We start from the raw sequence: 23602 nt of genomic DNA on the forward strand, positions 1-23602 counted from the left end.
CTTGCAATTGTGGGATTCCATCTAGGTGCGGTACATGCTAACAGTCACATTTCTATCTAGATGCGACGCAAGCTAAAGTTCAGAATTCCATACTAGTGTGGCACATGCTAACTATCACATTTCCATTTAGATGCGACGCAAGCTAGGGATCAGAATTCCATACTAGTGTGGCACATGCCAACAGTCACATTTCCATTTAGATGCGACGCAAGCTAGGGTTCAAAATTCTAAGTGTGGTGCATGCTAAGAATCACATTTCTATCTAGATGCAACGCGAGCTAAAGTTCAGTTCCCTACATGTGTGGCACTAGCTAAAGTTGGCAAATAAGTTCATATGAATCACAAGGCAACATTTACAATCCATTTACAGTGGTCACAAGTCTTCCTAAGTATGTACTGTTTAAGTCTATGGCAGGCTACACTATGGAAGGTAAGGTAGAGTGACAGGGGCTTTCTGGAGTAGAGTAATTGCTCTACACCCCACCCATGCCATACTCATGGCATGGGTGGGGTGTACTGAATTGTCTCAATTGTGGCAAATTGAATTGAAATATTAAGAAAAGGAGACAACTAAAATATCTTTTGCATATTTTCTCCTCATTTCTGTTTGTTATGTTATTCTAACAATCCTAATTAATCCTCCCCTTCACCAACCATCATCTCTGTGTGTTGACGCATACATTTGTGGTTAAATCATTTGTGGTAAACTAATGATGTGATGTAACATTGTTGGGATATTGCATATATGTTTTTCTCACATATGGTCCAAACTCACTTTTTGCGTGTAACTGAACTTTCATTTCAGAAATACGAGCCCTGATTTGAAAAAGGCATTGTAAAAAGCCGAAACGTGTCAACAAGGGCTAACAAAATAAATTAAATAAAAATACAGCATTTTGTTTAAGACTTACTGGCGCATGTCTCATGTCTGAGCACCAATACAATCTATCATTTCTTGGAGATTTATTGGGCTTTATTCACCACAACGCTAAGATAGAACGCAACAGAAAAAGAAACATTCATAAGCATGGAAAACAGACGCTAGCTCTGTAGGCAAAACTAATTTGAAGAAACCAAACTATTGTCGCCGAACCGACCAGCTCATTAAAAGCCTACTTCGAGTTTTTATATATGGAACAATGGTTCCCACACAAAATACGTATCTTGGACATGTTTGCATATCATAATTGTTACATCTTTGCATTTACGGACGGATCTACGTGATCCGACCGCGGCTGATTTGCCCGTGTCCGGAAAGTTTGCATGAGAAAGGTACCGAACCACCAAAAGTTTGCATCTTTCTTATGCGAACGCACGTACATGCCCACACCCACAACACACCCATGACACACCCCCCACCCACACCCTCAACACACCCCCACCCCCAACACAAACAAACCCCACTTACCTTTTTCTTCACGCTGAGTCCCTGCGGCACCAGTTCCCTTTCACTTCCGTGATCAGCAACTAGCGCTGCAGGGTCCTTTTTTTTCTTTTTCTTTTACGGGGCTGCAGGTGTTTCCCCCCACAACCCCGCTCACTATATTGTGAAGTATAGTGAGCAGGGTGTTGCAGGGGACACCCCCGCACCACCTGTTTTTTCTCTTTTTATTTTTTTTTTTAAACTTACCTGCAATGCTACTACCAAAGGTTTGAACTTTTAGATACAGTCAAAACGTACAATACCTTTACAGACATGAGAACTATGACCTTCCGGTGTGGGGGGGGGCAGGGGGGCAGATGGAGGGAAAAGGAACGGGGTGGGGTCAGGGTGTCCCTGTGTTGATGTTACATAAAATGCAATAAAAACATTTTAAAAAAAACAAAAAAAAGACTGTCAAGGGAGTCACTCAGTGAAAGCAACTGGACATGGCCCCTGGTATTCCGGCAAGCGATTTTACTATTTACAAGGGGGCGAATGGTTGCGTCATGGGTGCTTGAATTTCATGTAGTTGATCAAGGTTTAGTTTTTGCTCGAGAACCTCACATATGTACAATATCTCATTTCCTTGACTTCTGAGATCTTCTTGAATGCACTTGTATAACTTCAATAAACTTTGAGTGCAAATTGAAGAACCCCCCAAGCCCGTTGTTGCACTTTCTTTTGAAACGTCTCCCACCTCGCTTATAAACCGATGTTCCTAAATCTCATTAGTAGTCCGTGGGAATACATTTACCACCTCTGGCCTTACTGATACTTGATCAGTACCGTGAAATAAATTAGGAGTAGCTGAAAGTCTTTGATAGTCTACGGTGATTGGCTGGTTGCGAGCTTCAATTATTTTGGGTGGTGAGTTCCTGAAATCATTTACAGACGCAAGTGTCGTTGACTTTTGCTGGTCATTTTGCAGTGCATAACATAAGTCAAGGATCAAGTTATCAATATCGTCATCATTGTTTAGCAGAGCACACCTGCTCTTGCCCCCTTCCTTTTGACTTGCCGAGTGTGTTATTGTAGATTGTACATGTCCACTCCCCTCTGCGTTTAACTTAGGTGCCGGTTGAAAAAATGTAGTAATTTTCCCATGGGGCCGGCTTTATTTGAAGACACATTTTGTTTAGCTTCGGCTGCTTTATTCCTGTTATTTTCCGAGTAACCCACCACCTCGACTTCTGGAGGGTGTGGGGGTTTAGATTTTTTGTCACTTGACCTCTGGCTGTATGGCTTCCCCCTTCCTTAAATTTTAGCCTTTGTGTTTATTATTTCAGCGTCTCGATTAATTTGGCGGTGGAGAGAGGGAAGGACGCGTTACCACACAAGGGGCAGAAATAACACTGATAAGGTACGTTCGGAGCACTCTAACCAGTAAGCTAAATAGACTCAGTTAACTCTGTTGGTCGATGTGGCCTTCTCGCCGACAAATGTTTCAAAATTCCTTCAGATAGATTGTTTGGGTGCGAGTCTCCTGTCCCTCCGGCCCCCAGACAGACCACAGAAAGACCACTTAACTCACCACTTCGCTTCACCACGCCCCCCCCAGACCTAAAGAAGGGGGAATGCTGAAATGTAAGCAGCAGATTGCCAAAACACGGTTCTTTCTTTAAAGGTAAAGAATACTTTCAGATTTTGGAAACTTACTAATAAGATATCCAACAATTCCCAAGAGTTCCATTTAACATCATAGCAGAATCCATTTGGGTGGCTTACTATAAAGGAAACGTTTGCTAAGGTATACACCCACGTTGATGTCCAAATCCTGAGCAACAGGCAAGCTATAGACTGGACAGGGGTATTTTCCTTGCAGAACATTCAGGAGGCGATCCTAAAAATGAAGCCCTCCAAAGCCAAGTCCAGACAATCTCGCCCTGATCACATAACAAGAGCCTGAATTGTGGTCCCATATATTTCATGGAATTTTTGTGGCAATTGTTGATAATCAGAAGCTTCCCTTATTGTGGCATTGCTCGAATATTATTCCTATATTTAAAATTTAGGACACAAATAATCCTGCGAATTATAGACCAATTGCAATTCTGGATGCCGTTATAAGGTTTTTGCCTCACTGCTATTAAAAGGAGCTGGATCAGGTGGCTACTAACTTAGGGTTTAGAAAAGATTGGGAACTCCATTAAATTAGTCTATTCTTGCCCGCTTATAACACAACAACTGAGAGACCAGCAGCAAAAACAATCTATACAGCCAGTGTGGACATGACTAGTGCCTTTGACAGAATTATATGTGAAAGATTATGGGCAGAACGAAGACGCTGGGGCACTTCTCCATGAGGAAACCAAGATTAGGATTAGATAGTGTGTGGATGGTCTTGTCTGGCCCAATTGACACTGTCACAGGCCTTCGAACAAGTCTGGATCCTCGCTCTGATACTCTAACTTTTATCTACTGGATAGCAACAGTATGTGTGATTCCAGTAATTGCTTTCTGGTTAAATTGGGTACCACTAGCTTTTGCTGGCGACCTGCTCTTTTTTGATTACACCCAACTTGGCTTACAAAGGAAATGTTCTATAGTTACTTTATATGCAGTTGACAGCAACAGTCAAAGGCAGCAAGTCTAAGATACTAATTTCTTTGAATAAAAGATCCCCAAAAATGATATCCTAGAACGTTGGTGAATTTAAATTGGAGAGAGTCACCTCTCTTCAATACTTAGGTTTCACTATCAAACAAAACTCCTCTGTTAGGGATACTCAGGTTAGCCTTAGAAAGATGATGCTGCCCCCTGCCTACCCAATTAAAGCGCATTTATCTAACATATTGTACATTTTGAATCATGCCTGTGTTGAGATGATCATCAAAGAAGCACATCATCAATTTAATGACAGACAATACTACAAAAGATTACCCACCAACCCACTCCAAGAACTGAAAATAAATCTGGAGATCCACGAGCAAGGATTGGTGTGACAGAGGACTACTTAATGATGATGAATATAACAACTTCTTGAAAACCCAACATCCAGTGATGGCAACAATATATTTCACTCCAAAAATCCACAAAACCTTCAGGAAATGTCCAGTTTACGGACCCATTGTGAGTGGCATTGGATCTCTGACTGAAAGAATATCCGCTTATATTGACACCCACCTACAACCGTTAGCCGCTAGCTTGGGTTCCTACATAAGAGATGCCACCCACATACTCCAACAACTACACTATCTGTTGGCTCAAGGCCTACAGTCTGGTGACATTAGATGTCACATCACTGTATACCACCATCAAACACAAGAAGGGCATAGAAACAACTACCTATTTTCTCAAATCAAGATCCATTTCTTATTTTGAACCAAACAGAATGATCAAATCAATGTTGCAATTCACACTTACAAACAACATTCTGCTTTGATGGACAAATATACCAGCAATACAAGGAACAGCCAGCCATGGGGGCTGTAATAATCAAAGTTCCTTAGTCATTTTAGGTAGGTTCCACAAGTAAGCTTTATTCCAGTTACATAAAGACAGTAAACATGAACCACTGGGTCCCATCACCCAGGCTAGGCCTCTCCAACAGACATACTCTGGAACCTTCACGACAGGCATTCCAACACTCGCATCCAAAAATTCTCATGCAGGGCATTTTTTTTTTGGGAGGGATGCAACTCAGAATAAAGGCGGAGGGCATCCCATACCCCCAACATACTGGCTGTGCCTCCAGCAGCAGCCACTCATTCTTATGGAAGGCATCCCGCCCTTTCTACCCATACTCTACCTCTTAGTCACTTGAATGGGAAGGCGCCCCCCCCTTATCCACTTGCACATCTGACCCATTCCTCATTTTAACTCTGCATGCCTACAAAATGCCCATTGACCAAACCTCACACCGGAGGAGAGATCCCACTCCATTCCTTACACACAATTGTGTTGGCGCAGTGCCGCCACAAGCAGTAACCCACCTCACACACGGGTTTTCCATACCATACATAAGAAAATATCCATTGCCCAAACCTCACACCAGAGAGATTCTGTCATGAACCATCGGGCGCGTCCTTTCTGGACTTCCTGGTCCCCGACCCAAAGGGGATTGCACTCAGCAGTACTCCCAACATGGCCGCCGAACACGGAATACTGTTTACCAGTTTCCGTGCTGTACGCATTACGTTCTATAAAGCAGACACGCCCCTATGCGTCTCAACGCTACCGCTTGCCGTGGCTAGACGTGTGCTGCCGTAGTTCGCTTGTGTTTATCCTTTGATTCCTGGTTCCCCTAAATTCCTCCTCCTTCATTCCCCCTCTTTTTGTGTCCTCTATTGCATCCCAGATCTCCATGCACTCGTCTTCCGTGTGCACTCTTCGCTGTTTTCCTGGATTTCCTCGGACTTCCCCGGACATCTGAACGTTGCCAGGACTCGGAACGCTGAACGCACACTGGAACCCGAGGACCTGCACACACTGTTATACAAGACCCGAACTGTGCAAAAGAAGACTCCATCGAAGAACTCCAACAAACAGACAGGTGAAAAGGGGGGAAACATGTGACAGATTGAGACGCCAACAAACTGATACTGATACGGACATGGAGGCTGCAGTTCAAGACCTCATGCGCGGCATGCAAGAGTTAACCACAGAAGTTCATAATCTCAAAGCTGAGAATGCCGCATTAAAACAACTATCCTATCACGTGATTCCGCGACCAAGGAAAGTGTATTGCTGGGCGGAGTAGTGGATACATATGATGACTCCTCAAAGAACCTTCGTGGCTTCCTTGATTCGTGTTTAGTGCACTTTACCTTTAAGCCCTACTACTTTTCCAGCCCCAGGGCAAAGGTGGGCTTTATGATTTCGCATCTCTCCGGGAATGCATTAACCTGGGCTACGCCCTTAGTTAATTCTGGAGATGCCCTCCTGGATGATTATGATGTGTTCGTACGGGCTCTAAAGACCATGTTTCACCACCCAGAACAGGTTTACAGTGCCCAAAAACGTCTACTGGATTTCCAACAAGGGTCCCAGGATATGTTTACCTATGTAACACGCTTTAAGCAACTGGCCAAGGAAGCAGATTGGTCCTCGGAGGCCTGTTTTACCCTATTCCGGAGAGGACTAAACGAAGAGATAAAAGATGAGCTAGCCAGGGTAGTTCGCCCAGGTTCCTTCCAGGCCCTTATGGACCTCTCTTTACAAATAGACTTTCGAATCCAGGAAAGGAAGGCGGAAAAGAAGAAAAACAAAGATGCCTTACCAAAAGACCTCTATAGAATCTCCCTCTAAACCCGAGCCCACTCCTGCCCCAACCACAGACCCTGAACCCATGCAACTGGGGGCCTTCCGCTTACTCATATCCCTGCAAGAAAGATTGCGACGGATTCACACCGGGCTGCATAAGTACTGTGCCTCAGATAAACATCTTGTGAGAGAATGTCTTTGGCCCCTCCACGGCGTTCAGGAAACGCCAGCTCCCGATCCTAGATGGGGCACAGCTTCGGGAGAGAGAGGTTTGCTCCACATCTATTCCATCCTTGAACTCTCCTGGAGAAAACAACCTTGTGATCTTGCAGGCCTTTCTATCGCCGTCCAATAAAGAAACTTACCCCATTCTGGCATTAGTGGATTGTGGAGCCATGGGGATTTTTATAGATCAAGATTGGGTCACTACCCACCACATTCCATATGAAACTCGAGATATCATGCAACCTATAGAGGCCATCGAGGGACGACCTCTCTCTTCAGGACCAATAACCCTGCAAACCAAAGAGATCCAGCTCTCGATAAACTATCATCAAGAGATGATCAAGTTTGACATCATAAAGTCTGCCCATTATCCAATGGTACTGGGTATGCCCTGGTTACAGAAGCACAACCCATACATCAACTGGGCAGCAGGATCCTTGTTTCTTGGCTCCGAACATTGCATGTCTCACTGCCTATCCCAGGATTCCTCGTCAAGATCCTCTGAAGGTATGCTGACAGACCAGCAAGGCCCACTCACGGTCTCAATTATTATCCAGGTCCCCATTGGCTATCAGGATTACAATGATGTGTTTTCAACTGCCATAGTTCAAGCCCTCCCCCCTCATAGACCTGAAGACTGCGCTATTGATACTGAACCCTTGGCAGCGATTCCCTTTGGAAGGATGTTCATCCTATCAGAACCAGAGAAAAGGGCCCTCCGAGAATACTTGGATACCAACCTAGAAAATGGCACCATACGACCATCCAAATCCCCAGCGGAAGCTTTGTTGTTTTTCGTTCCCAAGAAAGATACTAAGGAGTTTAGGCCTTGTCTTGATTATCGTGGTCTTAATCAATGCACCCTCAAGGATCGCTACCCATTCCCTTTAATCTCGGATATCCTGGAAGCGGTGAGAGGAGCCGTAATCTTCACGAAATTAGATCTCAGAGGTATCTACCATCTGATCCGTATAAAGGAAGGTGACGAATGGAAAACAGCCTTTAGAACACTCTTTGGTCACTTTGAATACTTGGTCATGCCCTTCGGACTCGCCAATGCCCCAGCGGTCTTCGAACATTTTATGGACTGGGTGTTCTCCGGTATGCTGTTCCTCTTCGTCATAGTTTACCTGGACAACATACTGATACACGCCAAGGACCATCTTAAGCATGAAGAGCATGTCAAGGCAGTCTTACAATGGCTACGTGAACATAAACTCCTGGCTAAACCCGAGAAATGCCTTTTTCATGTCTCTACTGTTCACTATCTCGGATTTGTCCTTAGTCCAGAAGGAATTGGAATGGACCACTCAAAAGTAAATTCCATACTATCCTGGCCTGTTCCAACTACTGTGAAACAGATTCAATCCTTCCTGGGGCTTGCCAACTTCTACCAGAAATTCATACCTTCCTTTTCGGAGATAGTTCAACCGATCATTACATTGTTGAAGCAGGATGCTCCCTTCCTCTGGACCGCAGCCCAAGACGAAGCGTTCCAACGTTTGAAGTCGGAATTTACACAAGCCCCCCATCTTCGCTCAACCTGACATTGATCGACCTTTCCTAATGGAGACTGATGCCTCCAACTACGCCATCGGAGCAGTCTTAAAGCAGGAATTCGAGGACAAGTTAGAAAACCCCATCGCTTATCTCTCGCGAACCCTAACTCCTAACGAGACCAATTATTCAGTTCTGGAAAAGGAATTGTTGGCCATCCGTCAAGCCTTCACAAAGTGGCGTAATTCCTGGGAGCTAAACATCCCGTTCAGGTCCGTACGGATCATCGGAATCTCCAGGTTCTACAATCCCTGGAATGTAGGAATAGTCGTCAAGCCCGTTGGGCCTTCTTCTTTGCCCAGTACCAGTTCCAAATCCATCATGTACCTGCAACACACAACATAATTGCTGACGCCTTAGCCTGACGTCCCGACTACGAAACTCTTGAAGATCGATCCTTCCCCAAAGATGTTTCCCCATACAATTTTCATAGCTCAAGCAATCACTCTCCTGGAAGACATTCGGATTCAAACCCAGTCCTCTGAGATCTGGAAGGAATTTACTGGGAAGAATCGATGGAATCTTAAAACCAAGGACGGGTATTTGTTCAAGGACAATGGCCTGGTCATTCCCACACAGAGACTGCGACAAAAAATTACAATCCTCTGTCATGAAACCCTTCATTCAGGATATCGTGGCATTACCAACACTCTCCGTTTAATACAAAGACAGTTCTGGTGCCCAAAAATGAAAGTTGATGTCCAGCAGTACATCCAAGCCTGTGCAGTCTGCAATCAAAACAAGCATGATAACAAGAGGCCGGCGGGTCTCCTACTCCAACCAATGCTACCAACAAGAACCTGGGAATTTATTGCTACAGACTTTATTGTGGAACTACCACCTTCCAGGTGATACACACCTATCATGGTTAACATTGATTTATTCACTCACATGGCTCATTTTACACCCTTGTATAAGCTACCATCTTCCTCAGAACTCGCTGGAATCTTCCTGGAACACATATTCCGACTTCATGGACTACCTTTCAAGATCATATCAGACAGAGGTCCTCAATATATATCTCAATTCTGGAAACACTTATGCCGTATACTAGGAATCCAACGTGCCCTCTCCTCAGGTCATCATCCACAGACCAACAGAGCTACAGAACGTGTGAACCAAACCCTGGAGCAGTATCTTCATTGTTTCACCCCCAAGGTCCAGGATGATTGGTCCCTTTAAATACCTGTGGCTGAATTCACCTACAACAATTCGGATCACTCGGCTGTCAAGACCAGCCCCTTCTTCTGCAGCCAAGGATTCCACCCTTCGGTTCTACCATCCCTTCTCCCACATCCTACGCCAGTTCCTACAGTCAACTCCTGGATTGAAACCCTCATCAACGTACACAAGGAAGCCAAAGAACACCTCGAAAGGGCCCGAACTAACATCAAGCACTATGCGGACTCCAAAAGAAGACCAGGACCTTCCTATGTAGTGGGTGATATGGTCTGGCTATCCTCGAAACTACTGCCTCGGCACTTACGACCTAATAAGTTGGCTCCTCGGTACTATGGCCCCTTTTCCATAAAGGAAATCATTAACCCAGTGGCCTTCCGACTCAAATTACCAGACTCCTGGAAGAGGATCCACCCAGTGTTTCACACATCTCTAATGAAACCATACGTCCAGACCTCCCCGACTGCTCCAAGATATACCCCTGTGGTTGTCGACGACCAGCTAGAATACGAAGTGTCCAGAATATGTGACTCCAGGTACAGACGTGGTCAGCTACAGTATCTGGAGTGGAAAGGCTATCCATCCAGTGAACGCACCTGGGGACCAGTCTCAAACGTAAACGCCCCCAGACTACTTCAAAGGTACCATCTTATACACCCGGGCAAACCCGGAGGAACAGGCCTTCGGAGAAGGCATGCTGTCATGGACCATCGGACGCGTCCTTTCTGGACTTCCTGGTCCCTGGCCCATAGGGGCTTGCACTCAGCAGTACTCCGAACATGGCCGCCGAACGCAGAATACTGTTTACCAGTTTCTGCGCCGTACGCATTACGTTGTATAAAGTGGACACGCCCCCGCGGCCCTGCGCATCTCAACGCTGCCGCTTGCCGTGGCTAGATGTGTGCTGCCGTAGTTTGCTTGTGTTTATCCTTTGATTCCTGGTTCCCGGTTCCCCTAAATTCCTCCTCCTTCATTCCCCCTCTTTCTGTCATCTATTGCATCCCGGATCTCCGTGCACTCTTCTTCCGTGTGCACTCTTTGCTGTTTTCCTGGATGTCCTCGGACTTCCCCGGACATCTGAACGTTTCCAGGACTCGGAACGCTGAACGCATGCTGGAACCCGAGGACCTGCACACAGGGTTATACAAGACCCGAACTGTGCGAAAGAAGACTCCATCAAAGAACTCCAACAACCAACATAGACCAGTGATAAGGGGGGAAACCTGTGACAGATTCCACTCCATACTACACACACACTTGGCGCAGTGTCGCCACAAAGCACTTTGCAATGCTTGTACAATGACATTTCAACATTAACGTTGGCCTAAAAACCCACCACTGAAAAACCTCTTTTCACCCAAAATTCACTGAGCTTCCACTATAACTTTTTGAAAACATGTCGTTAACCTTTCTACCAGTATTGTTATCCACCAGCTAAAGGGCCATGGCTTTGGTCAGCCCTAAACCTGTAAAATCTCAAAATGCGTTAGTCCCATGGATTTGCCCCTCACAATTACCCAATTCACATGCTAAAAGTTCATAGCTGTGCACAGCATCTAAACCTGTACATTCTCAAAACGGTTAATCCCTTGCATTTCCCCCACATCACCACGCACATTCCCATGCACTTTCTTTATTGGGGCTACTACAATTGACTCCATGTGTGTAATGTCCTAACAGCCCATGTTGCCAACAGCAACGTATAGCTAAAATGGCTAAGAAACGTTATACTAGCACACTCGCATCACTCACTCCTGACACGTTACCAATTGCCCTTCAATGGGGCATCTAAATTAATGCTTACAAAATTCCCAACAACTAAAAGCCAATGCACCGAAAGCACACTACAACTCTAAACAAACCTATAAATCTTTAAGACATGGCCATTATCTGCACCACTAAAGGATATAGGCTGTTCTTAGTCGGGCAGAGTAGAACCACTGCTTGCGCTTCTTGCTTAATCATCAGGACTGCTCTGCCAACCATACGCGACAAATATTCCACTCCATTACTCCACTGAACACCCTGAACGCCACTGTCTAGAAGGCACGTTGGGAGCCCCCTTCCTGTACGTTTGCCCTCATGACATGTACACAGATACACCCACCACCCTTGGCTGTAGGCTGCTGGCCCGCTTCACAGGACCTGCCCTCCATCCTTTTGAAAGCATATGAGCGCGCACACGGTGCCTCTCACAGTTGCAACTGTAAACTGCAGTACTTGGCACCACCGTCTCCTTCCTGAATCCTGCGTCGCATATTGACACAGTGTCATGACCATTGCCCCTGGCCCTCACTGGCAAGTCAGCCTTCCAGTTAGAGGCAGGTCAAAGGCCTTAAAACCTCATCCAAGACTCTCTTGGAGTCAGTCCTGTCGCCTTTAGTGCCAGGCTCATAACCATCATGAAGACCAACATTAGAATGGGACTATTTACTTGGGACTATTTAACTTGGGGGGGGTTCAGCCAACATGGAGGCCCACACATAGCTCAGTTACAAGGAACTGAGCTATGCGGTCTAGTCTTTTGGGTGTGGCAGGCCTGAGGCTATTTTACCTAGACTACTTTACCTGAGACTATTTAAACCGCACCCAAACAGCAGAAAATGCTTTGAGTTATTCTGATGTGGGCAACGTAACGCTCACCGTGTCCAGTTCTTTGATGCCAGCTTACCTGAAACCAAGGACCTGCAGAGAGAGAAAGAACACTACGAAACTTACCTGGAACAGTATCCTGTTTTCAATCCATCACAGACTTCATTTCCACTCACCTGTAGGTACAAACTCCATCATCCGGCAAAGCATGCATCCTGGAATACCATAACCTGGAAAGAGGAGAAAGAAAGACAGGATTATTAAGCGTTGCCTCACGTTTTCTCCCAAATGAAGAAAGCCACACAATTCTTACCTGGGTAGTCATCTCCTGGTCAGTATCATTGATGGAACATTACGGCGCTCGGCGAGGAACATCGCAACCTGCAAGGAGAGAAAAGACACAGGTTAGTAATATAAAAGGCGAAACAGCGCTGCGCATTACTCACCGGACAGAATCGCGCACACCGCGCTTTCGCCTACCGGCCCATGCTCATCTTCAAACTGCATGTCAACACCAACATACCTTTCCATACCTAAAAGGAAAGAAGCAAGACATTATTATTCGTACTAAGAGGAACATAAGAACTGCATATAAGGACTAAAGCAGCAAACCTAAGGAGTCGCAGTAGGCCTGGATTCCCACAGGGGGGCTTCCACAAGTGAAGTAACTTGGTCGCTGGTCGCCCCCCACATCTACGCGCCCCTGCCACGAGGAGCAGGAAAGAGAATCCACCTTTTACAATATTAAGGTGTGGAGAGGGCCCAAGGGGGAGGAAGGAGTTGAGGCCAAGGGAGGCGGGAAAACAGACAATCTGGTATTGAATCCAGCGCTCCTATATTGCAGACCCATCTTTAACCAGAGGCCTTACCAAGGGACCGGGAGAGGGTTCGAGTGCGCAAATCATCCAACCAGGGCTGGGTGGCGTCCCCGTGGATACCAGGTGAGCGTAACACACGGCCCTTCAGCTCCAGTGGGTCCTTTGCTCTGACCCTGAATGTAATTGCAGGCATTACTTACTGATGTACAGTCCATAAGGTGCTTTACTCATACACCCCCCTCACACTTCCAATCCTGTGAAACTGACTCCTAGCATCGCTTCTGCGCTACAACCTCCTTCCAGATACATGTGTCATCACGCTCAGAGAGCTCAGAGGTGCCCTTCTCACATTACCTTTAGGCTAGCTGGCCAATGTTACGAACGCCAGAACGCAGCGCCCTGATGCATTCCATCAATCGCCATCCCTCTAAGCAGGGAGAATGGCATCACCAGTGGCTTCACGGCTTTCTAGCACGAAGGAGCTCCGACCCTGCAGCGGCTCCAAGGCTCCAATAGTCACCTGCAGCATGGACCCCTGTATGGGCGGAAATCCGCTTTCTGCTTGTCCGGATCCTGCTATCAGCGGGCGAGATGCTGACACATCCAGCACCCCACTCTTTAGGCCCACCAATGTGCTGCAAATCACACTGGCTGAATGTTAGACGGAAGAGTGCCCCAAACCTGCATTTCCTCCCTTTGCTAAGGTAGGAACTCTCATCTATGCTCACACATCATACTAAAGTTCTTGTTTATGCTCTGATACACATGGAATGCGCCTTCTTCTCACCGCTGAACTCTGGCCAGTTTCTCTTTCCTTTGTGCCCAAGCTTTCCCTCTTCTTTCTGGGTTACGAGGCTGCAGCTCCCCTTTTCTACTCCCTGGGCTATTCTAATGCTGTAATCCCCACCCCCTTTTTTTTGCTCTGGTAGATGGAACTTACTTGTGTGGGGGGCAGTGGTTCCATTCCTTCTTATCTGTACCCTCTGCAGCAGAATGGTCACCTTTATCTTCAACTTTCTTGCCACGCATGTTCTTTTTCTTTACTTTAAAGACAGACTCGTCACCAGTGTAATAATCAAAGCTCCTTAGTCATCTTGACTAGGATCCACAAGTAAGCTGTATTCCAGTTACATTAAGATGTTAAACGTGAACCAATGGGTTCCATCACCCAGGCTGGGCCTCTCCAACTGACATACTCTGGAACCTTCACGACCGGCATTCCTACACTCACAACCAAACATTCTCTCAGGCCCACCAACATTCTTCCAAGCATTCCCAAACACCTGCATTCACACTAAGCACGATACAACAGGCGCGAAATACACTCCCTCCAATGCCAACCTATTTATGGGCCATTTCGAAATTAAGCATGCCTGGACACACCCAGCATTCAATAACAACCAAGTCATTTTCTGGAGCCGCTACATCCATGATATAATCATTTGGGATGGAGACCAAGAATCCCCTTTACAATATGTCAAATACCTCAACACCATTGATTACAAAATCTCACTAACATGAATGAGAGCTCTAAGACGATCTGTTTCCTGGATCTGGACATCTATGTTAACACCACCATACAAACCCCGCTGTATAAGAAACATACAGCCGGAAACAGCACACTACATGCTTCAAGCAACCATCCAAAACACATTGTCAACAATATACCTTATGGAGAACTACTGAGAATAAAGAGGAAATCTAGTTAGCCCTCAGAATTTGAACACAGGCTAAATCGACAAACTGAATTCAAGGAAAGAGGACACAGCAATAAACTTCTCAATAAGGCAGAAACAAAAGTCAATTTGAAAACAAGACCCGAGCTTTTTCATACTAAGGGTCCTCAAAATAAACACCAAGCCAAAACTGAGATTCATCACCAGCTGGGGGCAAGAGAAAACCACTTCAACATAGACCTAAGAAGGCACAAGACTTTTGTTCATACAGATAGCTAACGTGATCTTACCAAGGAAACCACTTCAATGAAGACCCAAGAGAACACCAAATATATATATATATATATATTTAAAAAAAGTTAAAGGGGCGTTATGGTTAAGTTGCGCTACTAGAAACCTATGAATTCACACAAAAAAAAAACCTTGTTAACGGGACGTTATGGTTCCAAGTAAAACCGAAAAACCCTTGAAATTTGCCCTTGAAACCCTCTGCTCCTGCCGCACATTTGGTCAAAATCCGTCCAGCGGTTTGGGCTGTAGGCGTGCGCAAAGTTTTTCCCCCATTCAGGCTATGGGAAAAAAAGACGTTTTGGGACCCCCCCTATAACTTTCCCCCCCCTAGACCAAACCTCACCAAACTTTGCAAAACATTTCAGAGTGGGCCATATACTTTTTTTGCAAAGTTTGGTGAGGATTCGTCCAGGGGGAGCGGAGTTATAAGCAAATCTCGCAGTAAAGTTAACAGACTCAATGTTGTACAAGGTTTCTGAAAACTCATAATTAATCTACAAGCAAGCAAAAAAAAACGTTGTAATTAGCAATTCTGCTCTTTTGTAAATAGTAGCCACACAACCCACGTTAAGATCTATATGTGCTGGCGCAGGACTTGATCCTTATAATCTTCATTTTCTGCGTTAAGATTGTATTGTGCCAAAATTGTCCCTGCTTAAATGTATGGCTTAGAAGTGGTGCTTGTCGATATGGGCCCTTTTTAAACTCCCTTGAGGGAATTTGTAAAAAAATAAAATAAAAATCAATAAAAATAATAAATAAAACAAAAAAAAATACACCTAGGTTTGGCTTGATCAGTACCAAATTGTCAGGGCTCATATCGCTTGCATCTTTGGTAATTCGAAGGAAGTTGTCTTTTTATGCCAAGATGTGTGATTCCCCCCCCAATAGTTTATTTGAAGATTTTTACATAATCGTCACTGAAAATTCAGTGGCAAGTTTCACCAATCCATTGCCTTTTAAATCGAGCTATGCACCAACACTTCTGAATTGATTAATAACCCAATGACAGTAAAATAAGACATTATATGACAGAGTTTGGCGTCTAACCACTGATTAGATAAATTTCGACTCACAATATACTGACTATTCAAAGGTTATTAGGGAAAGGTCTATTTTATTAAAGTATATTTATGTATTTCCTTGTAGTAAATTGAGGGGATGTTACATTACATTTTAATTAAATCAACTTCCAACACTCAATTGTCTTGGGCCTAGAATGGGCATCCCCCAACGATAAAAGAATATGTAGGTGGTGTGGTAACAAAAAGTAAATGGAGTCTCTAAATCATCTTGACATGATGCCATCTATTGTACTCCGATGAGCCACCCGAAACAAAGGTATTTTGATAGATTCTGATACTCCTTCGTGGAGGCAGGGCGAGGATGATGCTTGGGGATAATGTTTCTCTAGCACTTTGTAGGTTCTTAGTAAATCTTTTTTAATTATAGATTACTTTTAAATGTGGGATTGTGGGTGATAGTAAAACAGTCCTCCCAGCAAACTAAGTGTTATAAGTAGTTTTTACTAACTTGTATTATAATAATAATTATAATAATTTAGCATTTATATAGCGCTACAAGCCCTCGGGTATCTGAGCGCTGCTTATACTCACGGTGTGTGGTGCTCATTTATCGACCTCGGAAGGTTGAAAGGCTGAGTTTGGGCCTGCCGGGATTCGAACCTGCGTCAGCAGGCTGTGCACGGATGTCAAAGCGAGCGCTCTACTCGCTGTGCCACTTGACCACATTGATTTTTATTACAAATGTAATAAAAACACACTGGAAACACAGTAGTAAGAACATAATCGGTCCCCCGAAAACTAAAATTATAACCCGTAACAGAAAGCAGACAAAGGATTTACCAACCCCCATGGTTACATGTAAAGTTACATCTATGAAACAGAGTTGCAGAAGATGATAGATGGTTTGGCTCTTCATGCCACCACAGAAATCATTCTGGGGTAATAGAATACTAAATTGAGTGAAAAGGAGTCAAATGAACAGGTGAACAAAAATGTTTGCAACCCTGCAGAGTGACAGAGGTTTTTGGCAATGCAGTACGCATTGAGGATAATCTCATTTTAAATAAAATAAGATTGTGGTTTTTAGAAAAATGTGTATTTTTTTGGGAGTGTTCAATTTTTTTAATAAAAGTAAGGAAAAGTCTTCCGTTCGATTTAACTACATTTGAATTTTTCTGTGGGTAAGTTCTATTGCACTGCATTGTAGAATGTTCATGGAGAATGCTTTAACGCATTCAGATGGCTTTGCAATGTTGAATTTGACAATTGGGATGAGACTAGTAGCTGGTTGAAGAGCGTTAGCTCCGGGGTCTGCATTATGTGCGACTTCATTGAACCTATGTTGGTCTGACATCTATGAAGAGAACTATTATACTATACTCATTATAAACTTAAATGTGATGAATTGCTGGGGTCTTTCCTCAGGTTGGGGTCCTTTTCACCAAACCTGGAATCAACTAAGGGACAATAAGCAACAGATGGCCAAAGAGTTAGCCCTGAATTGCCTAACAGTGTTCAAAACTGGACCAGAATGAGAGGTCTGTCACATCTTCAGAGCTGGGCTGGGCAGTTTCCCATTCCATGGCTTAACCCACAATCAGCAGAAAGTGGAGGACCGACCAACCCTTCCTTCGTCGACAGTTAGTGTACCAGATCGACAAGCCATGTAAGCCCCAAATGAAGGTTCAAATTACATTTAATAGAAACCTGAAGGGATTGGGTATTCATCCAAAAACAGAAATGGGAATTCTCCAGGAAAATAACTAAACTAGTTCAGGCTGAACTAAGTAATACACTATGGATTCCAACTCAGATCTAGCACCCAGATGCTTCTGGGGTCAAATTCAGTCACTAGTATAGAGCCAAGACTTCTGTTCATTTTACAGTGAGAGAGATCTAGCGATAAGCCGCTTCTTTACCACGTTACCTCTTCAGAAATATTGGTCACAGCTCCCCATTTGCAATCCAGCTATGAGGACAGTGCCTAGCCTGCTTATTTCTAATCTGGGGTTATAGTGCCCTTCAAACCGTCAGCAAGATATGTGGTGCTTTTCTTACCCTCACAATAAGAGATATAGTGTTCACCTAATCAGAAGTGTTCTGGCTCATAGGTGACCAGGAGTTCCAGCTCCTAGAACCCTGCCTCAATTCCTGCCACACCCATTAGGTTTGCCTCCATAGATGACTGAAAACCGTTTCAACAGCAAGTCAAATGGCCAGTCTTGGGTTGCTTCTTCTGGCTTTCCCCCCTTCATGTTGCCGATGATTCATGCTGGACTGCTTTGCATGCTGCTCTCTGGCATGCTGTGCCTTACTCTCTCAAGCTTGCAATGCCACTCACTGCTCTCTCACACTGCTTCATATTGTCCTTCTCTTCCCACGCTGTCCAAGTCTTACTGATTAATGGGCTTTATGTCCTTTCCTTATAGGGCCCAGGGATTGGTTAGTGTTCCTCTTCATTGTTTGCCGGTCCTTTTTAGGGGGCTGCGTTACTCCAAGCCATTAAATGACACATCGGCCATTTTAGTGTTGGCGCAATTCTCACCCTATTGACGGTTCTGCTTTGCCCAACACCAAAGACTTGGGCTAGTGTTAGGATCATAGTCAGTTTCAGGAGTACCAGTGTCCTCTACATCCCGCTCCCAAACTTGAATAGCCTTAGACTTGCTTCAGCCTTCCCTAAAAAGGTGTTTCATTGGGTTATGATGCTCTTCCAGGTTTCCTTGCCTTGGGAGTGGGTCACCCCATTGGATGACAGTCCTATGGCACTCCTGGATTTCTAGTTATTAAACAGTATGAGATGAAATACCAGAAAAACAGATATGAGCGGTTAAAGGTCATGTCCATCATGATACATTACTTTTTCCAGTGAAATGCAAGAAGCAAGTTCCTGGCTATTCTTTTACCCCGTGGTGTGATCTTGCTGCACAGGAGATATTAAATCTCTGCCTATAGGGCTCCTGCTTTCAGTTTTGGTTTCCCCTCCTTTGTATCTGGCAAGTGGTTTAATAAACTCTCATATGCTTTCACAGTGTTCATTGTGGTTGTAAAGTCAAGTGCTCACCCACAGTTTGGTAGTTTTGGGGAAGATGGTCTATCAAGGGGAGGAGCCTTACAAAACATGCGAGAAACCACAGTGTAACAATTTGAAAGACACCTGTGGGAGAACTAGGTATAAGGTTACCATGGTACCTCTGAAGAAATCTCAGTGCAAGGACACTCAAACACTTCAAAATAAACCCTTTGGTCAGGCAGCTATGTCAATTTCAGAGGGAGCCCACTTTAAGGCCTGAATGAAGTTGTTCAGGAAATCACAGTCTAAGGATGAAAAGGAACCGAGGGTCGAAGCCTGGCGCAGAACTGGTAGGGCATGTTGAGCGAAACCACTCGTGCAAAGCCTCCAAAGTCAGAAGCCGAAACACTTATATTGCAGCTTCTTCCTCGCCCAAGTGGAAATCTGGACAGAGATGGGGAGGAAAGGGTAAGCCGAGGGCTTAGGCAAAGCATCGGACCTGGAAGACAGCCAGGCCAGCTGTAATAGCTAGCATTGCAGTAGTCCAAAAGAAGGGTTTCAAAGCAACCCCTAAACATGTGAGCAAGCAAGAGACAGAAGCCATAATACAATAAACCTCAACATACATAGGAGAAAAGGCTTGACTGCCTTCGAAAAAGGGCACTATTCTAGCACACAGGAGGGAAGTGACTGGGCAGGAGGTTGCTGGATGCATGTGGTGTTATAGGCAGTGTAGCCTTGGTGTGAATAGGTTTGGCTGGATAGCAGGCTTCAAAGCTTAACTGATTCTGCACTGATTAAATTGCCCCAGGATTTATTCTACCTGAAGTATGGACACATTCCACTAGTCTATAGTGAATTAAACATGCTATAACAGTAACAAGCCAAAAAAACATGTATGGATAGTTTGAATACACTCCTGACCCTTCACAAATGTTCTCATATGGCGATGTCTCATGAAGTTGTAGATCAAAACATCTGGTGGGTGACTGGATGGTAAATCTTGTTTTAGGGGAAGGCAACTGAGGTGATCTGTGGTTCAAGCTTGGCTGTAATCAGTCTAACAGGCCTCTTCCACTACCAAACTGCACCCCTGCCACAAACAGCTCATACCTTAGAAAGGTCCTCTCTCTCCACCTTGAGAAACTTAATCTGTTTCTCTAGAGACTTCAACTGGGGGCCCATCTCCTCCTCCAGCCTCCTCTTGAATGTGTCCTCCCCTTGCAGTTTATTATCTGATGGGAAAATTAGAGCAGGCACTGTGAAAATGTTGTACACAAATGATGATACAATGATAAAAAGACCCACACAAGATTGATGGGATGATGGCTTTTGGTAACACACAAGGGACATTAACGTGTTCCCCCAGGGGAACACTTCAAAGCAGAAATGTGACAGTTTCACAAACCAAAGAAGGTTGGCTTTTATTTATGTAAGTGCATGTCAGGTGTGAAATGATGTGCTTGCAAATTTTTCTTGGCTGGCTTCACCAAACATGCTTGCAATAGTTGCACATACTTCTACAGAACATGGTTCGAGAGTAAAGCACGAAAACGCCATACTTTCATATTACACAGTTACATTGTCAATCGATTGCCACGGACACTACATAATTTGCACATTAAGGCTGTTAAATGCTCACTCATTGGCAATGCTTATACAATTTAACGCTCAGTGCTCAGCCTAGAGCTGCTCAGAACTCAAGCCCCCCCACGACACTCCGAGTCCACATATATGCAGCGACCTGCACACCAACACAAGCAGTCACCAAAACGCTCAAACACATGCAGTTTTAAGTGTTCTCAAATTTGAACTGCATTGAGTGGCACTATCAATCAATTGTCCAAGAACTGGCACGGACATTAAGTCACATAAGTACTAGCACTGCAAATCAAACATGCATTGAATTCCAGAATATGACGGTGTCCGACATCACAATGCTTTCGGTCTTTGTAGCAAATTGTAAAAGTGACTGACCTGTTCATACATGCAGTACTCCGGTCTGGGTTGCCTGCTGCTTTGCATTGCAAAATGTGCATGCTAGAGGAGTCTTTCCCAAGGCTGGTTTATATATGACAACTGTGTCAGATCTTTCCCAAATATTCGAAAATGGCACCACAGAAGGCAGGTGAGGTGGTGTTAGGATGGGAGTGGGGGCTTAACATAGCAGAAGATGGAGGACCAAATCAGCATGCGGCACCTGCCCATCAGATAAACCTACTGTTCAATACCTACCAAATAAACACAGCCAGAATGCAGCAACAGGCTATTTCTGCATGTTTTAACAGCCAATCACACAGACACAGCATGCAGAGCCAGCAATCACACAGGGCCAGCAAGTGGTACCTGCCAATCTTTTCTGCAGTATTTCCATCTCCTTCTTCAGGCTCCTCATCTCAGATTCCTTGCCCAAGGAATCATGACGTTGAGGTGATTTAGGAGACTTCAGCAAGGCCTCTGAAAAGTGACAGCAAATCGGGGACTTGCATGAAAATCAAAAAATGGAGACAGCCATCAGTAGCATCAAAGTGCACCATTCATTACACCAGGCACATGTCCGACCAATGAAAACTGTAGAGCAGACTTGGACTGGCCTACAGTGCAATGCGTAAGGGTTCGTCTAGAGGCAGCCAGTTGTGTTGGCTACTTTGGACCATTTCATTTGGAATATGCTGTACTGCTGCTATTGACCATTGTTATTGTCCCAATATTCTTTGAAATTCACCATTTCCCACAAATTGGCCTTAGCTATTAGTTTGACAACCAAAATTAAAATAATATGATTTGAAAAGGTACAAGGTGTTATTGGATCTCCAGATATATTTTTTAGCTCTGGTCTGATCTTACTCTACAGAGATGTGCAGGGCATCACAATTGGTCCAATATGCAAAGAGCACTCGTCACACCTTATTTCCCCTCATTGCACCAACAGTATTCCCATTGTATAGGACTGATAAAAGCAACGCCCAATTTCCAGTATGAGGATTTAATATGCATGCAATTTGAGTGTTCATTAGTAATAAAATCAGGTTTTTGTATAGCTTTAATCTTCTGGGACATTGTCCCCTTTCTATTCATGGGGAAAAGAGGTGGGGTAGTCAAAGGGGCCGAGGCCAGCGTGCGCTAGACCAGAGGACGGATTCCCAAACCACCTCCATTGGGTCCCTGCAGTAAGGCAGGGGCAATAACAGGAGAACTCTCAAAGTCAACCAATCAAACCTACACTAAGGGGGTTAGCCACAAACCCCTTGAGGACTTCCCTTACCATAGTAATGATAATCCCAGTGAGCCATTCCAAATCCCTTGCTAGACCCTAACACACTGCATAGGAATTAATCCTTTGCCCTTTGAAGAAACAGATTTGCAGCATTCTGAATTCCCCAGCAAGTGCTCAGATGCATTTCTTTTTCACCAGTTGCTGAAGAATGAAATAAACAAAGTAGGCAAATACACGCAGAAAACAAGTCATGCTTAAGAAAGGAATTGGATTAAATCAAACATGTTAACTTTACCCGTGAGCAGGGCCAAGCAATGTACTACTGGTCCTACTGCCAAGATTACACAGTTGTCATTTCTCTGAGATTAAAGCATTCTATTAACAATTAACATCTTCCCTTGCTTACCCAAAGGCTTCTCTTACTTCAGATTTGCACGCTATGGAGGCATTGGGAAAGGTCAAAGCATTAAATGCAAACAGAGGTCAAAAAGGGAGGGAAGAAGACTATCCAGAGCAATCTAAAGAAATATATATGTGGCAAGCCTAGATATAACCTCTGGCACTCTTTCCTTCAGCTCACATGACCACAGACATATGTCTCAATCACAAGCCAGCCCAGCCTCTACTACCCAGGTATAACTATGTCCCCAAGCATCATCAAGTAGGAATAGCGCCCAGACTATATAAGCCAGAATTGTCAGTCAGTGTGGCGTGCTCGAGAAGGAGCCGGAGGAAGGTTTCTGGAGGAGACTGCCAAGCAAGAGGCAATTTGAGAGGAGATTTTTTTTTTATTGCATCATGGTTTTACATAACCTTACACAAAACAAAAACAAATGAATGTAAAATAAAATAGCAATTGCAGTATCAAAACACATGTACATAAAATCAATTATAAAAATTCAGTTCGCTTTACTCAAAAGCACACATGACGGTGCAGAAACATCGCCCTGTAGGTCAATTATTTTAAATAAGCAACAACTGTGATGTATAATGATTGTGATTATCAGGAGGAAGGATAGCTCAGGGGAAAAGTGTTTGTCTTTAAAGCAAAACAATGCAGCACGACAGGTTCAAATCTCAATCCTGCGCTAAGAAACCACTTTTTGGTATTAAGAGTGATATAAATGAACAATTCTAATTAGCAGTCAAACGATTCCACAAAGATTCAGAAAACACGTTAAACGTAGAATACATAAAACGAGATAAAAAGGAACAATCTCCTTGGTAACAGTGCTTTGCAGAATAAACCAAAAGTTTCAGGAATTCAATCTCAATCACTACCTTACACAGTCTACAAAATCTTATATTGCGATCCAGTCCAATACGGTCTAGTCTAAAACACATATTCATCGACCAAAAAAAACCTTGAAGGTGCTTTAACTAG

The 23602-nt window shown here is 44.3% G+C and overlaps 1 protein-coding gene across 2 annotated transcripts in view; it reads right to left on the reverse strand.

The window, feature by feature from the left end:
- The window catches only part of LOC138566955 (serine/threonine-protein kinase MRCK alpha-like), a 2642347-nt gene that overhangs the window by 1776893 nt on the left and 841852 nt on the right, over positions 1-23602 (reverse strand). For both annotated transcript variants that reach the window (XM_069644738.1, XM_069644739.1), the window contains exons 11-12: positions 21348-21458; positions 20115-20236 (exon numbers count right to left, since the gene is read on the reverse strand). In XM_069644738.1, coding sequence (XP_069500839.1) covers positions 20115-20236; positions 21348-21458 — 233 coding nt within the window. The remainder of the gene's footprint in view (positions 1-20114; positions 20237-21347; positions 21459-23602) is intronic.

Source organism: Ambystoma mexicanum, chromosome 2p (assembly GCF_040938575.1).
Source record: "Ambystoma mexicanum isolate Mex_15411 chromosome 2p, UKY_AmexF1_1, whole genome shotgun sequence".
Taxonomy (NCBI): domain Eukaryota; kingdom Metazoa; phylum Chordata; class Amphibia; order Caudata; family Ambystomatidae; genus Ambystoma; species Ambystoma mexicanum.